At 32.8% G+C, this 16,130-nt stretch overlaps 2 protein-coding genes across 2 annotated transcripts; one reads left to right on the top strand and one right to left on the bottom strand.

The window, feature by feature from the left end:
* Nucleotides 1–431: 431 nt before the first annotated feature.
* On the bottom strand, nt 432–3,082 carry LOC128855699 (programmed cell death protein 2-like). Its single transcript, XM_054090833.1, has 3 exons — nt 2,778–3,082; nt 1,414–2,555; nt 432–953 (listed from the first exon to the last, which is right to left on the bottom strand). The coding sequence occupies exons 1-3, from the start codon at nt 2,883–2,885 to the stop codon at nt 698–700; spliced, it is 1,506 nt and encodes a 501-aa protein (XP_053946808.1). The 5' UTR covers nt 2,886–3,082; the 3' UTR covers nt 432–697.
* A 363-nt stretch (nt 3,083–3,445) lies between these two features.
* LOC128855698 (cytoplasmic FMR1-interacting protein) lies at nt 3,446–14,550 on the top strand. The gene is made up of 13 exons (XM_054090832.1): nt 3,446–3,550; nt 3,837–4,063; nt 4,139–4,318; nt 4,384–5,367; nt 5,438–6,105; nt 8,051–8,224; nt 8,283–8,401; nt 8,495–8,607; nt 8,676–8,875; nt 8,950–9,485; nt 9,562–9,656; nt 13,113–13,499; nt 13,575–14,550. Exons 2-13 carry the CDS (start codon nt 3,857–3,859, stop codon nt 13,782–13,784), a joined length of 3,873 nt encoding a protein of 1,290 aa, XP_053946807.1. The 5' UTR covers nt 3,446–3,550; nt 3,837–3,856; the 3' UTR covers nt 13,785–14,550.
* The last annotated feature ends 1,580 nt before the right edge of the window (nt 14,551–16,130 follow it).

The raw sequence follows: 16,130 nt of genomic DNA, 5'->3' as shown, positions 1-16,130 counted from the left end.
AAACAAATTGTCTATCCGAAATTGCTTTGGCAATGCATTTAGATTTATTTTAATTCGCAGTCAGTGAGGAAAAAATTCTACAAACATAAATAATTTAATATAATCGGAAAATCTATTCTAAAATATGCAGATATTTACTAGTCGGTCACTTGATTTAGATTGAATGACTAAAAACTTACAAGCTTCGCTTTGTTCCTAAAACTAACTCGCTGAGAGAAACCTATAGCCTAATTATGTCTGAATTTGCGGTTGTTATATTCTTATATTAAAAGTTTCTAATCATTTTACTCAAGTTGCTGCTGGTTATAATTTAAAACTTCTAACTGGTAAATAAGCTTTCTGGTTGCTCGCCTGTTGTAGTAGTTTAAAAAGTCCATCGTATATTGTAGCGACAGGACTAATAGTATTTATGTATGTATGTAAAGGGAGTGTTCTTAGAGCTTTGGTTATTCTATTTTATTAATTGAAGTAGTTTCACTTTGTAAACGCATCTAGGTACATACTTTAGTAATCTAACACTTTAATAGTTTGAATGTAATGCCGTTAGACCTAAACACGGGTACTTTGGTTTCTTTCAAGTGTAAGCTAGGCCTATGAAATTCACAAAAAATTAAGCATATTCGCTAGATACTAGGATTTTCAGTTGCCTTATCACGCCCACCTCGCCAATCTTCGTTTTGTTTTTTTTCCTTTCTACTTATTGTTCTGCTTGTACGACGACTCGTTCGTAGCGCATTTTGTCTGGTGTATCCCAGCAGCATTTGAGGCATGTGAACACCAGGACGTTACCATATTCTATGGGCACCGATTCGCTGTTCTGTTGCAAACGCAATTTCGGTATGAGCGTAGAAAGGATTTGAATCTCACAAATGGTCTCGCCGTTACAATTCGCACACTTAGGTATTGGTTCGGAAAGTGGTCCCATTAAAAGTGGTAGTGTGTCGCGTGAATACCTGTAGGGAAAAATTTGAAAATATTACAAGTGGAAATTTAGAGTGTATTTCAAAGTAAATCTATCTAAAATAATCTCTAAAGATTAAATATAGATATATATAATTGGCGCGTACACCCTTCTTGGGTGTTTGGCCGAGCTCCTCCTCCTATTTGTGGTGTGCGTTTCGATGTTGTTCCACAAATGGAGGGACCTACAGTTTCAAGCCGACTCCGAACGGCAAATATTTTTTATAAGGAGCTTTTTCATGGCAGAAATACACTCGGAGGTTTGCCATTGCCTGCCGAGGGGCGACCGCTATTAGAAAAAACTTTTTCTTAATTTCTCTCTGAATTCCGAATGGTAGTCATGCACCAACCCATTCGGCCACGGCGGTCGCCCGTTGCAATTTTCCAACTCATTATTTTTTTTGTGAATTTCTATTTAGCACTCAAAGCCCATTTAATCCCGCCTAACCTTACCTTATTATCTGGCCTGGATTTTGTTGCAAAGTACTAACGAATTGATGGAAAATTATGTCGCCATGCGCCGGCAAAGTTTTCTCATAGGTTTCTGCGTCTTCGCCACCTCCACCTCCTTCACTTGCACCCACAATCGCACCAGCACCGTTTGGCGAATGTGCGGCCTCGTCTTGCCGCTTATACTCCTGATATAGTTCACGTATGTGATCTGCCGATAGCGTACCACTATAGTTTTCATATTCACCACATTTGTGACGCTGCTCTATGTCCACTGCGATAAAGAAGGGCTTTATAGTGACATCGGAAATCTTAGCAAGGGGACCCAGTGCCGCCGGCGTTGCGGTGTGTTTCAAGAGTGCAATTAAGTCACGCTCCGGCTTTAGTGGCGTCTCCACGAGCACAACATCCGTTTCAGCGCCCTCTATTTCAGCACAAATGGTAGCGGTAGCACCACCGAAACCCATAATAGCACCACCATCGGCAGCAGCTGCAGCTGCAGCATTACCGGCAGCACAATTGGCGTTTGGGTCCTCAGCCGCATTTTGCGGTGAATGCATATCCAGCTGACCGAAGCCATAAACTAGTTCGTTATCCATTGAATTGCTTTCGTCGTCATCATCTTCATCGGCCTCACTATTGCCTGAATCGGCACGTGGCAAGTGTGCACCACGTGTGGGTGAATTATCATTCTTCCCAATCACATTACCGTTTTCTTCGTTTTGATGCTGCAACTCATCTGCACCTGTATCCATGCGCTCCACACCATTATCGGCAGCAGTACAGTTCTCATCTACAGCTTCGCCCCAATCATCGGCTCCGCTACACCAAGCAATTTTTTGTGGTTGCGTGGCATTGGCTGCTTGTTTATTGCCCTTCTTTTTCTTTGCACTAGCACCACCAGCTGTCAGTGGTGGTGGCACGGCGCTAATTAATTCCGCTTCACTTGGTGTGTCCAGATGTTGTGTCCGTACACATAGCCAACTCTTCGAGTTTTGAGAACAAGCCGGATTTAAACATGCAAATACATACAGCGTGCGGTGAAATTGTGACTGTTCCAATGGGGCATACAGTTGTACAATTAGCGGACGTGCTGTGCCACAGAGCGGGCACGAAGGCACTTTTATCTCACCCGTGGGCCAATCCTGTAAGAGAAAGACACACTTTACTGACAAAGAAAAATCAATTTTAATTAACTCTGTAAATGATGCGTCAGCGCAACGCATCACAACGCACAGCTGAGTCTGCGGCGCGGCAACGGATGTGCAGTGTGAATTGGACAAAAAGGGCAAATCTGTTTGTATATTTTAAATCAATTGCAACTGCACTCTTGCACAACTGATATTATTGCACAACGTAGTACTCACCGGCGTTCCACCGACTTTGTTCACCGTACTGTTCAATATAGACCCGTGTTTGCCTGTAATTTCCTCATCCTCAAAGCCTAGATAGACAGTACTTTTGTTTTTCGCCATTTTTTCACTTACACTCTAACCAATTAACGTACTATTCACTTAAAATTAATAGCTTCGATTTGTAAATGATATTTCATCAAGTCTTGCGATTTTTAAAATAAGGATATATGTAGGGATTTCTGATATTGAGTTGTTTGATTCAAGTTATTGCAGCAAACAAGGGCGAGGAAAAAACACGAGTGGATAAATCGACAATGTGATCCTAAAAGTATGCCAGTTTTTAGTAGTATATTCAATAAGTAAGCGCGTAAATCTGACGGTGTTCAATGCGCGATGTCATTGTGCTTAAAAGTACTCGGTTTTTCGGAATTTTTTACCAGGGTGAAATTCAAATAAAATTTGCTGCAACGTTATGCCGTTTATATATTTCACAAAAAATAAAGAAAAACACCTAACGAATTAGTTTTATTTTATCAGTACTACTCGTTTTTTTTATGCTGCTATGATCATTTCGTTACAGGAGCGTACAACTAGATTATAACTTTCAGCTTAATACACAGTGTCATTTGAATTGTTGTGAACGCAGCCTTTGTCAGCTTGGCATTTCTGATTTGACAAATTCCATGTTGTGGGTGTGTGTGTTGTGCAAGTCAAAAATTACCAATTCTTCGCTTATACATCAAATGGCAGTCGTGTAAATAAATAACAAATTTCTTAAATTTAATGTGAGTAGAAATTTACGGAAAATGTTGCATAGTATACAACAAATCGAATAGTTCACTTTAAAGTTCTAACATTTTCGCAAAGCTATACGCTCGTGCATAAATAAGAGGCGCAATTGGTCAGTGCAGCAACGTAAACACTTGTCTCAGAGGTCGACGCGAGACCCGCCCAGTTTCCAATCGATGATTTTTTCGCTGCTGCAGTTTTTGCATATGCACATAGTGCGCACAGCATCACCGCTTGCATCATCGTACTAATGTTGTTACTTGTTATCTGACCTCGTTTCAGTGTAAAAATTACTCTGCAAAATGACGGAAAAGATCACATTGGCCGATGCGTTGTCCAATGTGGAAGTGCTCGACGAGCTGTCGTTGCCTGATGAGCAGCCTTGCATTGAAGCGCAACCATGTTCAATTATATACAAAGCCAACTTTGACACAAATTTTGAGGATCGCAATGGATTTGTTACGGGCATAGCTAAATATATCGAAGAGGCGACCACACATGCTAATCTGGTGAGTAAGCGCACAGTTACCCTTAGACAATACGAATGTGTTAATTTCGTGTTTATTTATCATGCAAACTTACAGAATGTTTTGCTCGATGAGGGACAAAAGCATGCGGTTATGCTTTACACTTGGCGGTGCTGCTCACGCGCCATACCTCAACCAAAATCCAATGAGCAACCCAATCGTGTGGAAATTTATGAAAAAACTGTGGAGGTACTCGCACCAGAGGTCAACAAATTACTCAATTTTATGTACTTCCAAGTAAGCATATTTGTATACATACATAAGTGGATGTGATATTTTGATCGACTATATTTAAATTACAGCGCAAAGCTATTGAAGCGTTTTCGGGTGAGGTAAAGCGCTTGTGTCACGCCGAAAAGCGCAAGGATTTCGTCTCAGAAGCTTACTTGCTAACATTGGGTAAATTCATTAACATGTTTGCCGTGCTGGACGAATTGAAGAATATGAAATCGAGCGTGAAGAATGACTACAGTACATATCGGCGTGCGGCACAATTCCTCAAAGTCATGTCGGACTCGCACACATTACAGGAATCACAAAATTTATCAATGTTTCTTGCTACTCAAAACAAAATACGCGACACAGTTAAAGATACGCTGGAGAAAATTGTTGGCTACGAAGATTTGCTCTCGGATGTGGTAAACATTTGTGTGCATATGTTCGAAACGAAAATGTATTTGACGCCAGAGGAAAAGCACATGCTGGTGAAAGTAATGGGTTTCGGTCTATTTCTGATGGATAGCGATGGCTGTAATATAAATAAATTGGATCAGAAGAAGAAGATACGTTTGGATCGTATAGATCGCATTTTCAAAAATTTGGAGGTGGTGCCACTATTTGGTGATATGCAAATTGCCCCATTTAATTATATAAAACGCAGCAAACATTTCGACTCGAGTAAATGGCCGCTGTCCAGCTCGAATGCAATCAGTCCACAAGCTGATCTAATGGTGCATTTGCCACAAATACGCGAAGATCATGTGAAGTACATTTCCGAACTGGCGCGTTACACCAACGAAGTGACAACAACGGTCAAAGAGAATCCAACGGATGCAGAAAACCGTGCAACATCTGATTTAGCGCTGCGTGGGTTGCAGCTGCTCTCCGAGTGGACCAGTGTGGTAACTGAATTGTACTCATGGAAGCTGCTACACCCAACCGACCATCACCAAAACAAGGAATGCCCTGTGGAAGCAGAGGAATATGAACGTGCAACGCGCTATAATTACACTTCTGAAGAAAAATTTGCACTGATCGAAGTAATTGCAATGATTAAGGGATTGCAGGTAATATTTTGTTTGCTTCCGAAATCCACTTGAAACAACAGTCAATCAATACTAATTTGTTACTTTCCAGGTGTTAATGGCCCGCATCGAAACCGTACTTTGCGAGGCGATACGTCGCAATATCTATGCCGAGCTGCAGGACTTTGTGCAGCTAACATTGCGTGAACCGCTGCGCAAGGCTGTCAAAAACAAAAAGGATTTGATACGCAGTATTATAATGTCTGTGCGTGAGACCGCTGCCGATTGGCAGAAGGGCCATGAGCCGCTAGACGATCCTGCCGGAAAGGGCAAAAAGGACCCTGACGGAGGTTTTCGCATTCAAGTGCCACGCCTGAATGTCGGCCCTTCATCCACTCAATTGTATATGGTGCGCACTATGCTGGAGTCGTTGATTGCTGACAAAAGTGGTGGCAAGCGCACGCTGCGCAAAGACATTGATGGCAATTGCCTTATGCAAATTGATACTTTTCACAAAACCTCATTCTACTGGAGTTATTTGCTTAACTTCAGTGACACGCTGCAGAAATGCTGCGATCTTTCGCAACTGTGGTATCGTGAGTTTTATTTGGAAATGACAATGGGGCGTAAGGTGAACAAGTGTATGGTGAAGCATCAACACAATGAGGAGTGCAAAGATTTGATTACCATGGAAAAGCGTATACAGTTTCCAATTGAGATGTCTATGCCATGGATATTAACCGATCACATATTACAAACGAAGGAGCCTTCAATGATGGAGTGAGTGGATGATGAAAAGATTTCGTTTTTTTTTTATTTTCGTTAAATTTTGTTTTTTTTTTAATTTTCTTTACATATTTTTTTATTTCCATTAAATATAATTTTTTTATTTTCATACATTTTTTTTTTTTAATTTTCTGCAAATATTTTTTTTTTAATTTTCATTAAATATATATTTTTTTAATTTTCATAAATAATTATTTTTTTAATTTTCATAAAAAATTTTTTTGTTTTTAATTTTCATTAAGTTTTTCTTTTTTCTTATCATTAAATACTTTTTTTAATTTTCATTAAATATTGTTGTTTTTTTATTTTCCCTAAATTTTTTTTTTAATTTTCATTAAATATCGTTTTTCTTTTCATTAAATATTTTTTTTTTTTATTAAATGTGTATGTGTTTTTTAATTTTCACTAAATTTCTTTTTGTTTCAATTTTCATTAAATTTCTTTTTTCTTTTCATTGTTTTGTTTTTAATTTTCAATAATAAGTTTTTTTTGTTTCATTAAATATTGTTTTTTTTAACTTTCAGTAAATTTTGTTTTTTAATTTTCATCAAATTTCTTTTTTTTTTTAATTTTTATTAAATTTTTTTAATTTTCAATAAAAAATTTTTATTTTCATTAAATGTATTTTTCTTTCAATTTTTATTGCATTTTTGGTTTAATTATTATTAAACCTTTTTTTAAATATAGTTTTTTCATTAAGTTTTTTTTTTATTTTCATAATTTTTTTTTTAATTTTCCTTGAATACGTTTTTTAAGTTTCGTAAAATATTTTTTATTCATTAAGTATTTTTTTAATCTCATTAACTATTGTTTTTTTTTTTAATTTTCTGTAAATATAATTTATGTCATTAAATATTTTTAATTTTTATAAAATATTTTGTTTTTTTATTTTCATTAAATATTTTTTTTAATTTTCTTGAAATATGTTTTTTTTAATTTTCATTAAATATATATATTTTTAAATTTTCAATCAATATTTTTTTTAATTTCCATTACATATATTTTTTTTTTATTTTGATAAAATGTTTTTTCTTTAATGTTCACTAAAATTGTTTTCTATAACCTTCATTAAACAATCATTTTTTAATTTTTAGTAAATAATCATCAAATATTTTGTTTTTTATTTATTTATTATTTATTTGTTTTTTGTTTTTTAATTTTCATCAAATTTCTGTTTTTTAATTTTTGCTAAATATTGTTTTTTTAATTTTTGTTAAATATTTTTTTTTTCATTTTTGTTAAATACATACATATATTTATTTTTAATTTTCATAATTTTTTTTAATTTTCATTAAAAAGTTTTTTTTTTATTTTCATCAAATATATTTTTAACTTTCATAAATTTTTTTTTTTTAATTTTTCTTTTTTCATATTTCTTTTTGTTAATTTTTATAAATTTTTTTTTTTTTTATTAAATAATTTTTTTTTTAATTTTCAATAATTTTTTATTTTCATTAAATATATTTTTCTTTAAATTTTTTTTAATTTTCATAAAATATTTTTTTAATTTCATTTAACATTTTGTTTTTTAATTTTCATTAATGTTTTTTTTTGTTTAATTTTCATAAAATAGTTTGTTTTTTTAATTTTCCTTAAATTTTTTTTTTTTTTTTTAATTTTAATTTAATATTTTCTTTTTACTTTTCTTCAAATATTTTTGTTTCTAAATTTTCATTATTTTTTTTTTTAATTTTTATTAAATATATTTTTTTTTTAATTTCCATAAATTTTTTTTTTTAATTTTCATAAATTTTTTTTAAATTTACATAAAATTTTTTTCTTTTAATTTTCATTAAATATTTTTTTTATAATATAAAATTTTTTTGTTTTAATTTGCATTGAATATTTTTTTTAATTTCATTGAATATTTTTTTAATTCTCATTAAATATGGTTTTTTATTTTTTAATTTTCATTCAATATTTTTTATATTCAATATAGATTCGTTTTATATCCACTGGATTTGTACAACGACTCGGCACATTATGCTCTAACGGTATTTCGCAAACAATTTCTGTATGACGAAGTGGAAGCAGAAGTCAATTTGTGTTTTGATCAGTTTGTTTACAAGCTAAGCGAACAAATTTTCGCACATTACAAACAATTAGCGGGCAGGTATGAAACGGCGGAAATGAATGTGGAAAAATATTTTAATTATTTTTCTTAATTTTAGTATTTTTCTGGACAAACGTTTTCGCTTGGAGTGCGAGGTTCTAGGTTTTAATTTCCATTCATATCCGCGAAATAATCGCTATGAGACGCTGTTAAAGCAACGACATGTGCAATTACTAGGTAAGTTGTAAGCTTTCATCACTTTGCAATTAAAAATATTTTTTTTTTATTTAATAACACAAATAATCACAACTACTCACTTACTCCACTTAGGTCGCTCCATTGACTTAAATAAACTCATAAATCAGCGCATCAACGCAAATATGCACAAAAGTGTGGAGTTGGCAATCTGCCGCTTTGAAGGCAATGACATAACGGGCATTGTGGTAAGTAAAATTATTGTCCGAAAATCGTAACATCCTTCTGATTAAAATATTTCTCTCGCATTGAACAGGAACTCGAAGGCCTTTTGGAAGCTAATCGCATTTGTCACAAATTACTTAGCAAATATTTAGCGTTGGACAATTTTGATGCCATGGTAAAGGAGGCCAATCACAACGTACTAGCGCCTTATGGCCGCATCACTTTGCATGTGTTTGTGGAATTGAATTATGACTTTTTGGTTAACTACTGTTACAATGCGGCAACCAATCGGTAGCACAGCTGACATTTTTTCACTTGTAATTGTCTAATTTGTAATTTTTTTTTTTTGGTTTTGTCTTGCATAGGTTCGTACGCAGTAAAGTGAATTTAGCCTCTTCACAGCCCATACAACGTGAGAAACCACCGCAAATGGCACATTTTTATTTGTGGGGATCGAAACAGTTGAATGCCGCCTACTCCACACAATACGGTCAGTATACGGGCTTCATTGGTGCACCCCATTTTCATGCGATGTGTCGTTTGCTCGGCTATCAGGGTATTGCCGTAGTCATGGACATCATATTGAAGGATATTGTAAAGCCACTAATACAGGGCACGCTGTTGCAATTCACCAAAACCTTAATGGGTGCAATGCCGAAATCTTGCAAACTGCCGCGTTGCGAATACGGCTCACCGGGTGTGTTGAGTTATTACCAAGCGCACCTCACAGATATTGTCCAGTATCCGGACACAAAGACCGATCTGTTTCAGTCGTTCCGTGAGCTGGGAAATTGTATTATTTTCTGCTTGCTTATCGAGCAGGCCCTATCGCAGGAAGAGGTGTGTGATTTGTTGCATGCAGCGCTCTTCCAAAATATATTCCCGCGCCCATTTTGCAAAGGTACGAACTTGGAATTTTGTACGAATGAAAATGAGAAAATGAGAAAAATATCTGAAAATTTTTGATATTTTTGTAGAAAATGAAAAACCTGAAGCCAAACAGAAGCGTTTGGAGGCGCAGTTCGCTAATTTGCAGATCGTATCTAATGTAGAAAAAATTGGCAATGCAAAGGTGAGCATACACATATACATATACATATTTATATTTACATTGTATAAAGGCCGCGCAAAAAAATTTTACACCTCGACATTTTGGTTAGTTTTGCCTATTTTTCTTATTTTTTTTATAAAAGTAAAGAAATCATTGCTTAACCAATACCCATATTAATCCAAATTTCATAGTTCGTACAAAAATTAGGAAATTGGACAAATTTTCATCAAAATTTTATAATTTTTATTCAACATTAAAAAACGTGTACGCAGCTTTATGGCTTATTAAATTTTATAAAATGCAAGTTTGATGTTGAGAAAATTCGGTTGATGTTTTACAATTGTTTTTCAAGTGTTTATTAAAACAAATCAGGATATTTTTTTTTAAATGCAAAAATACGCAACACCGTCGGTGGAAAAATATTAAAAATCAACGAGAATTTAGAGCCACATAAGATTTGTACTTTATTACACTAAAATTGAATGGTCAATAAAACTGTATACCCAATTTTTGAAGTGAAACTTCTTTAGGCGCGTCGGGGGCCCCAAGGCAGATTGAAAATAGGCGAGTGAAACGGTAAGTTCGGAGCGTTACCGAAATCCGTCAAATGGGCGGGGCCAAGGAGCAGCTGCTCCTTCCCACTCTCGCTCGAATAGGCTGAGGCTCCCTCGCAAGCGCTGAACGATGTGAGGGAGCCACCGAGACACGCCGTCTCTCCCCTTCTCTCTCGAATGCCTTTCTTTCTCTCCCGTTTGCTCTATAGCAGTGCTGTCCAAAATGAAAAATGTGAGTGTATAAGTGAGAACGAGAGAATGGGAGCAGCCCAGTGGGAAATTTAAACCAAAATAAATAAATATTGGATTGGAGTAGAAAATTTTTGTGGGAGGAATCGAAATGCCTTTTGATATTACATCTATAGCTTCCTTTGAACGACTTGTAACATAAAAGGCATTGCAAGTCGCCAAAGGCACTTTTTGGCATAAAAAAGTTCTCACAGGGCATTGTATTGCATACATTAAGCGTCGCGGACAAACGTGTTGTTTATTCGTTGCTGGTTTGCTAACGACTGAACGATGGAGAGTAAGAATACGTGTCATCAATTGATGTATGGGATGGACAGCACTGCTCTATAGCAAACTACCCACGCCGTGCATCAGCCGTTCAGTAAGTGTGAAGCGAGGTTAGGATATTGCGTTGACCTGTGATTCGCACTGAACAAAGCGATATTCTTAATAGTTTTTAACAATATCGCTAAATCGAATTTTTTTTTAATTCTGTTTAAAAAATTTTTAAAATCGGAATAAAAATTCTCGAATTCGTAAATATCGAAATATGTACAAAGTTTGACACTTGGTCTTTAGTACATTTTCATAAAAAAAATTATTTAAATTAAAAAAATAAATAGTAAAATAAAATTAAAAAAATAGTAAAACACCAAATTGTAAAAAACAAAAATAAAATAATTAATAGTAAAAAAGAAATAAATTTTCAAACAAAAAAACAGTATACAGTCCGCGCAAAAAATTTTTCACCTCTATATTTTGGCCAGCTTTGACTTTTTTTCTTCTTTTTTTAAGGCTCATTATTTTTTATAAAAGTATAGTGCATTGCTTAAAAACCCCAGACTTCAAAGTTTATAAACAAATTAGAAAAAAATTGTACAAATTTTCATCAAAATTTTTCATACCAATTTTCAAATTTTTTATCAAAATTTTTAATCAGCTATGGCCCATTAAATTTTATAAAATGCAAATTTGAAGTTGCTAGAAAATCCAGTTGACTTTTTATAAATGTTTTTCTTGACGGTTTTGCGCATTTTTTATGGAAAAAATACGCAAGGCCGTCGAAGAAAAAAATTATTAAAAGTCAAAGAGGATTTAGAGTCACTTAATTTGTACTTAATATACTAAAATTTATTGGGCAATAAAACTGCATACCCATTTTTTTTTTAATTCTGTTCAAAAGTTTTGAAATAATGAAAATTTGATGGAAAATTTTACAATTTTTGCATAAAAATTGAAATATTGATTAACAATATTTTTTGTTTATATAGAAAAAGTTTTGAAAATTTGTCGAATAAATCTTGTATAAAGTTTGAAACTTTGATTAATAGGGTTTTTGTTATATTTTCATAAAAAATATATGTATATACAAAAAAATAAATTTATATTACAAAAAAAAATATTAAAAGAAAATAAATTTATCTTAAAAAAATAAATAAATATTAATAAAAATAAATAAATGTTAAAAAAATAAATAAATATTAAAAAAATAAATAAATGTTAAAAAAATAAATAAATATTAAAAAAATAAATTTATATTAAAAAAACAAATATTAAAAAAATATAAATATTACAATAAATAAATTTATTAAAAAAAAAAATATTAAACAAGTAAATTTATTAAAACAAAAATAAATACTATATATTAAAAACATATTAAAACAAAAAAGTATTAAAAGAAAAAATATTACAATAAAAAAAATAAATCTTAAAAAAAATAAATTTATCTTAAAACAATAAATAAATAATAAAAAAATAAATAAATATATATATTAAAAAAGTATTAAAAAAATAAATTTATTTAAAAAAAATGAATAATTATTAAAAAAAAAAAATTATCTTAAAAAATAAATTTATTAAAAAAAAAATAAATAAATATTAAAAAAAATTAAATAAATATAAAAAAAAATAAATATTAAAAAAATAAATTTATTTAAAAACTAAAAAAAAAATTATTAAAAAAAATAAATTAATCTTAAAAAAAGTAATTAAATATAATATTAAAGACAAAAATTTATTTAAAAAATTGAATAAATATTAAAAAAAAATGTATCTTAAAAAATAAATAAATAGTAAAAAATAAATTTATTTAAAAAAAAGAAATAAATATTAAAAAAAAATAAATATGTATATTGTAAAAATATATTAAAACAAAAATATATTAAAAGAAAAAATATTAAAAAAATAAATTTATTAAAAAAAATATATACCTATTAAAAAAATATTAAATAAAATACTAAAACAAAATATATTAAAAAAAATAAATTTATTTAAAAAAGATAAAGAAATCTTAAAAAAAAATAAATTTATCTTAAATAAATAAAGATTAAAAAAAAAATTAAGTAAATTCAAAAAAAACATAAATATTAAAAAAATAAATAAGTATTAAAAAATAAATAAATAAATATTAAAAAATAAATAATTAAAAACAAATATATTAAAAAAAATATTTCAAAAAATATCAAAAAAAAATAAGTAAAGATTAAAGACATAAATTTATTTAAAAGAAATGTATATTAAAAAAAAAAAATTATCTCTAAAAATAAATAGATATTAAAAAATAAATTTATTTAAAAAAAAATAAATAAATGTTAAAAAAAATAAATAAATAGCCAAAACATGTCAAAAAGTCTAGGTGCTATATTTTTGTCGAATACTGTACCTACTCACTTTTCTTTTACTTTTGCACATCCAGCAAGCCATGATTGCCCGCGAAGGTGATTTGTTAACACGCGAACGCCTCTGCTGTGGTCTGAGTATTTTCGAGGTGATACTCAATCGCATCAAAAGCTATTTGGATGATCCCGTCTGGAGTGGGCCGCCACCGGCAAATGGCATCATACATGTCGACGAGTGCTCTGAATTCCATCGCTTGTGGTCAGCGCTGCAATTTGTTTATTGCATACCAGTACGCGGCACAGAGTACACCATTGAAGAGCTGTTTGGCGAGGGCTTGAATTGGGCCGGTTGCGCCATGATTGTACTGCTGGGCCAACAGCGACGTTTTGAGGCTTTGGACTTTTGCTATCATATTTTGCGCGTACAACGCGTTGATGGCAAAGACGAGGATGTAAAGGGAATTGTAAGTTGGTTACTCACCCGCATACGTTCATCATGCACCTAAATATTATTTCACTTTAAATTTTTCAATTCGCAGAAACTGAAACGCATGGTTGACCGCATACGGCGCTTTCAAGTATTAAACTCACAAATATTTGCTATACTCAATAAATATCTCAAAGGTGGCGATGGTGAGGGCTCCAACGTGGAGCACGTACGCTGCTTTCCGCCGCCCCAGCATCCCACAATGATTTCCTCACACTACCAAGATCCGAATAAATTGCGTCAGAGTATGACAAATAATTAAACGAATACACACTAATTATTAAATATCTCCTCTATCTATTATTAAAATTATTATAAATTATTGTAATGGTATGCTAGATACACTTGTAAGGGTACATATAAAGCTTATTGAATTTATATATGTATGTATGTATTATTTAAGCAGTAGAACTTTCTTCTTCTTAAACTAAAGTTGAATTCAATACGAAACAATCAAAATTTTTTATTCGCATACAATGAACATTTTTTCTCAAAACTCAACTACATATTTTGCAAAAATATTTATTTATACAATTAATAAGCTATAGGAGCGCAGCATTTGAAATTCAACTCTAATGAGATGATTACGATTATTAATGATTGGCTATTGAATGCTATGCGGAAATAATGGGAGTAAGTAGGCCAAAGATTATACAACAAAAAATAAGGCAAGAAATTATATTTGGCTTTATATAGCGAACAGTGTTTACAATAATTACAATAATACCCGAATATTTACATATACATATGTATTAGGTAGACAGAAACCAAACCTTTAAGGCGCAACAAAAAAACAAAAATATGTTCAAAAATATTGCATTCAGTAATTTCGCTTGTATGGAATTGTTTAAACTGCATTTATCGCAGATCAAAGTATGAATTGAAAAAGCAAAAAACAAAAAAAAAACAAATGCGTGCATATTAGAATTGCATTTACAAGAAATTAGTACATGTCTCAGAAGGCAAATCAATATTCCATATGTTTAAAAATGCTGATAAATAAACATTTTACACATTTTCTAACAATGCGAAGGTGTTTTGTGTATATTTCTGAAATGGGAAATACCAAGGCGCATTCAGTAAAGGTGGTGGCACTAGACCAACAACAATGTTTTGTACGTTTGATTGTCAAACAAATCATTGGCAAAATAAAAAACAAAGAATGTATTCTCCTTGTTTCATTCTGGGCTGACAGCCACATGGACACGGCGAAAGAAAAAAGCAAATCAGCTCATTTACCGATACCACCTTGAATAGATTTGCCTTGGGAAATACTTAGTTTTGCCACAAATTCTGTGACAAATTTTACAGTGCATACGGCAAGAACAAATTCGCAGAAAAAAGTGTCGTTATTTTTGCTTTTGTCCGCATGCCTTGCCTACTTATGAATTTTTCGCAGTTTCGTCAGGAATTTCGCTTGTTAACAGTGGAGTGGGGAGCTAAGGAAAATCGCACTGCAGTGATTGCATTACAAAGGAATGGTAAAAATGCAAGTGAGATTTGTGAATTGCTGAAAAAACTTACAATAATATTTCGAGAATGTTTACCGCACGATCAATCGATTTTCCCCAACGTCTGAAGTGACAGACAGAAAAAGAAGTGATCATCCTCGCGTGCGTGGTTCGAACCAGTGCAGCCGTAAAAGCCGTTCGACAAAGAATTCGCAGAAATCCCCATAGAAAGCAGAAAATCATGTCCAAGGCAATGAATGTATCGAGCAGAGCCATGTCAAGACTAATTAGAGCTGGTATCCACATGAAAGCCTTCCGTCGCTCAACTGGCCATCTTTTCATAGCGCGTTTGAAGAAAATTAGACACCACAGATGCCAGCAGCTTCTTCGGTGGCACGCGGTCAACGGTTATGAAAATATTATTTTCACAGATGAGAAAATGTTCACTGTTGAAGAAGTTTTTAATAAGCAAAACGACTAAATCTATGCTAAAACATCTAAAGGTGAAAAACATGTTTTTCCAAGGCCTCCGTGTGGCCACCATGCAGCCTCCGTAATGAGTTGGTGGGCGAGTATCTTGTAAAGGCGTAACATCTCTTAATTTCTGCGAAAAGGGGGGTTGGATCGGGACAAAAGTGTACCAGGAGGATATCTTAGAAGGCGTGGTGAAGCAGTTGAGCAGCACTCTCTTCGATGGAGAGCTTCCAGATCTTCCAGCAAGATTCCGCTCGAGCCCATAAGACAAAAACCACCCAGTAGTGGCTAAAAAACAATATTCCTGGGTTCATAGACGCAGAAGATTGGGCGTCTGGAAGTTCAGATCTGAATACATTGGACTACAATTTGTGGCCAGAATTGGAAGGCGTGACCTGTCGAAGACCTCACAGAACTTTGGAGAGCCTCAAACAATCTTTGGTTGGACCAGCGACGATGATATCTTTGAAAACCGTGCACGCTCCAATAACTGATTGGCCTAATCGTTTGAAGACTTCTGTAAAAGCAAATGGTGACAATTTCGAATGAAAATTCAACGGTCTTAACATGTAACAGAACTTGTAGTAGGACTTGTACTAGTACTTATATATATTGCCAGATCATTTAAGGGGTTAGGGGTAGTCAGAAACCCGAAAGACTGATGATTTTCAATAATATTTTTT

The sequence above is a fragment of the Anastrepha ludens genome, chromosome 2 (assembly GCF_028408465.1).
Source record: "Anastrepha ludens isolate Willacy chromosome 2, idAnaLude1.1, whole genome shotgun sequence".
Taxonomy (NCBI): Eukaryota; Metazoa; Arthropoda; class Insecta; order Diptera; family Tephritidae; genus Anastrepha; species Anastrepha ludens.
The sequence above is the reverse complement of the archived record's forward strand: the minus strand, read 5'-3'. Positions and strand labels throughout refer to the sequence as shown.

Excerpts from the sequence above, each read along its gene's own strand:
- LOC128855699 (XM_054090833.1), bottom strand. The coding sequence starts at position 2,885 with ATGGCGAAAAACAAAAGTACTGTCTATCTAGGCTTTGAGGATGAGGAA. Across the intron at positions 2,556-2,777 it reads ACAAAGTCGGTGGAACGCCG|GATTGGCCCACGGGTGAGAT; the intron begins GTGAGTACTACG and ends TTTCTCTTACAG. Across the intron at positions 954-1,413 it reads AATCCAGGCCAGATAATAAG|GTATTCACGCGACACACTAC; the intron begins GTAAGGTTAGGC and ends TTTTCCCTACAG.
- LOC128855698 (XM_054090832.1), top strand. The coding sequence starts at position 3,857 with ATGACGGAAAAGATCACATTGGCCGATGCGTTGTCCAATGTGGAAGTG. Across the intron at positions 6,106-8,050 it reads AAGGAGCCTTCAATGATGGA|ATTCGTTTTATATCCACTGG; the intron begins GTGAGTGGATGA and ends TATTCAATATAG. Across the intron at positions 8,608-8,675 it reads ATGACATAACGGGCATTGTG|GAACTCGAAGGCCTTTTGGA; the intron begins GTAAGTAAAATT and ends CGCATTGAACAG.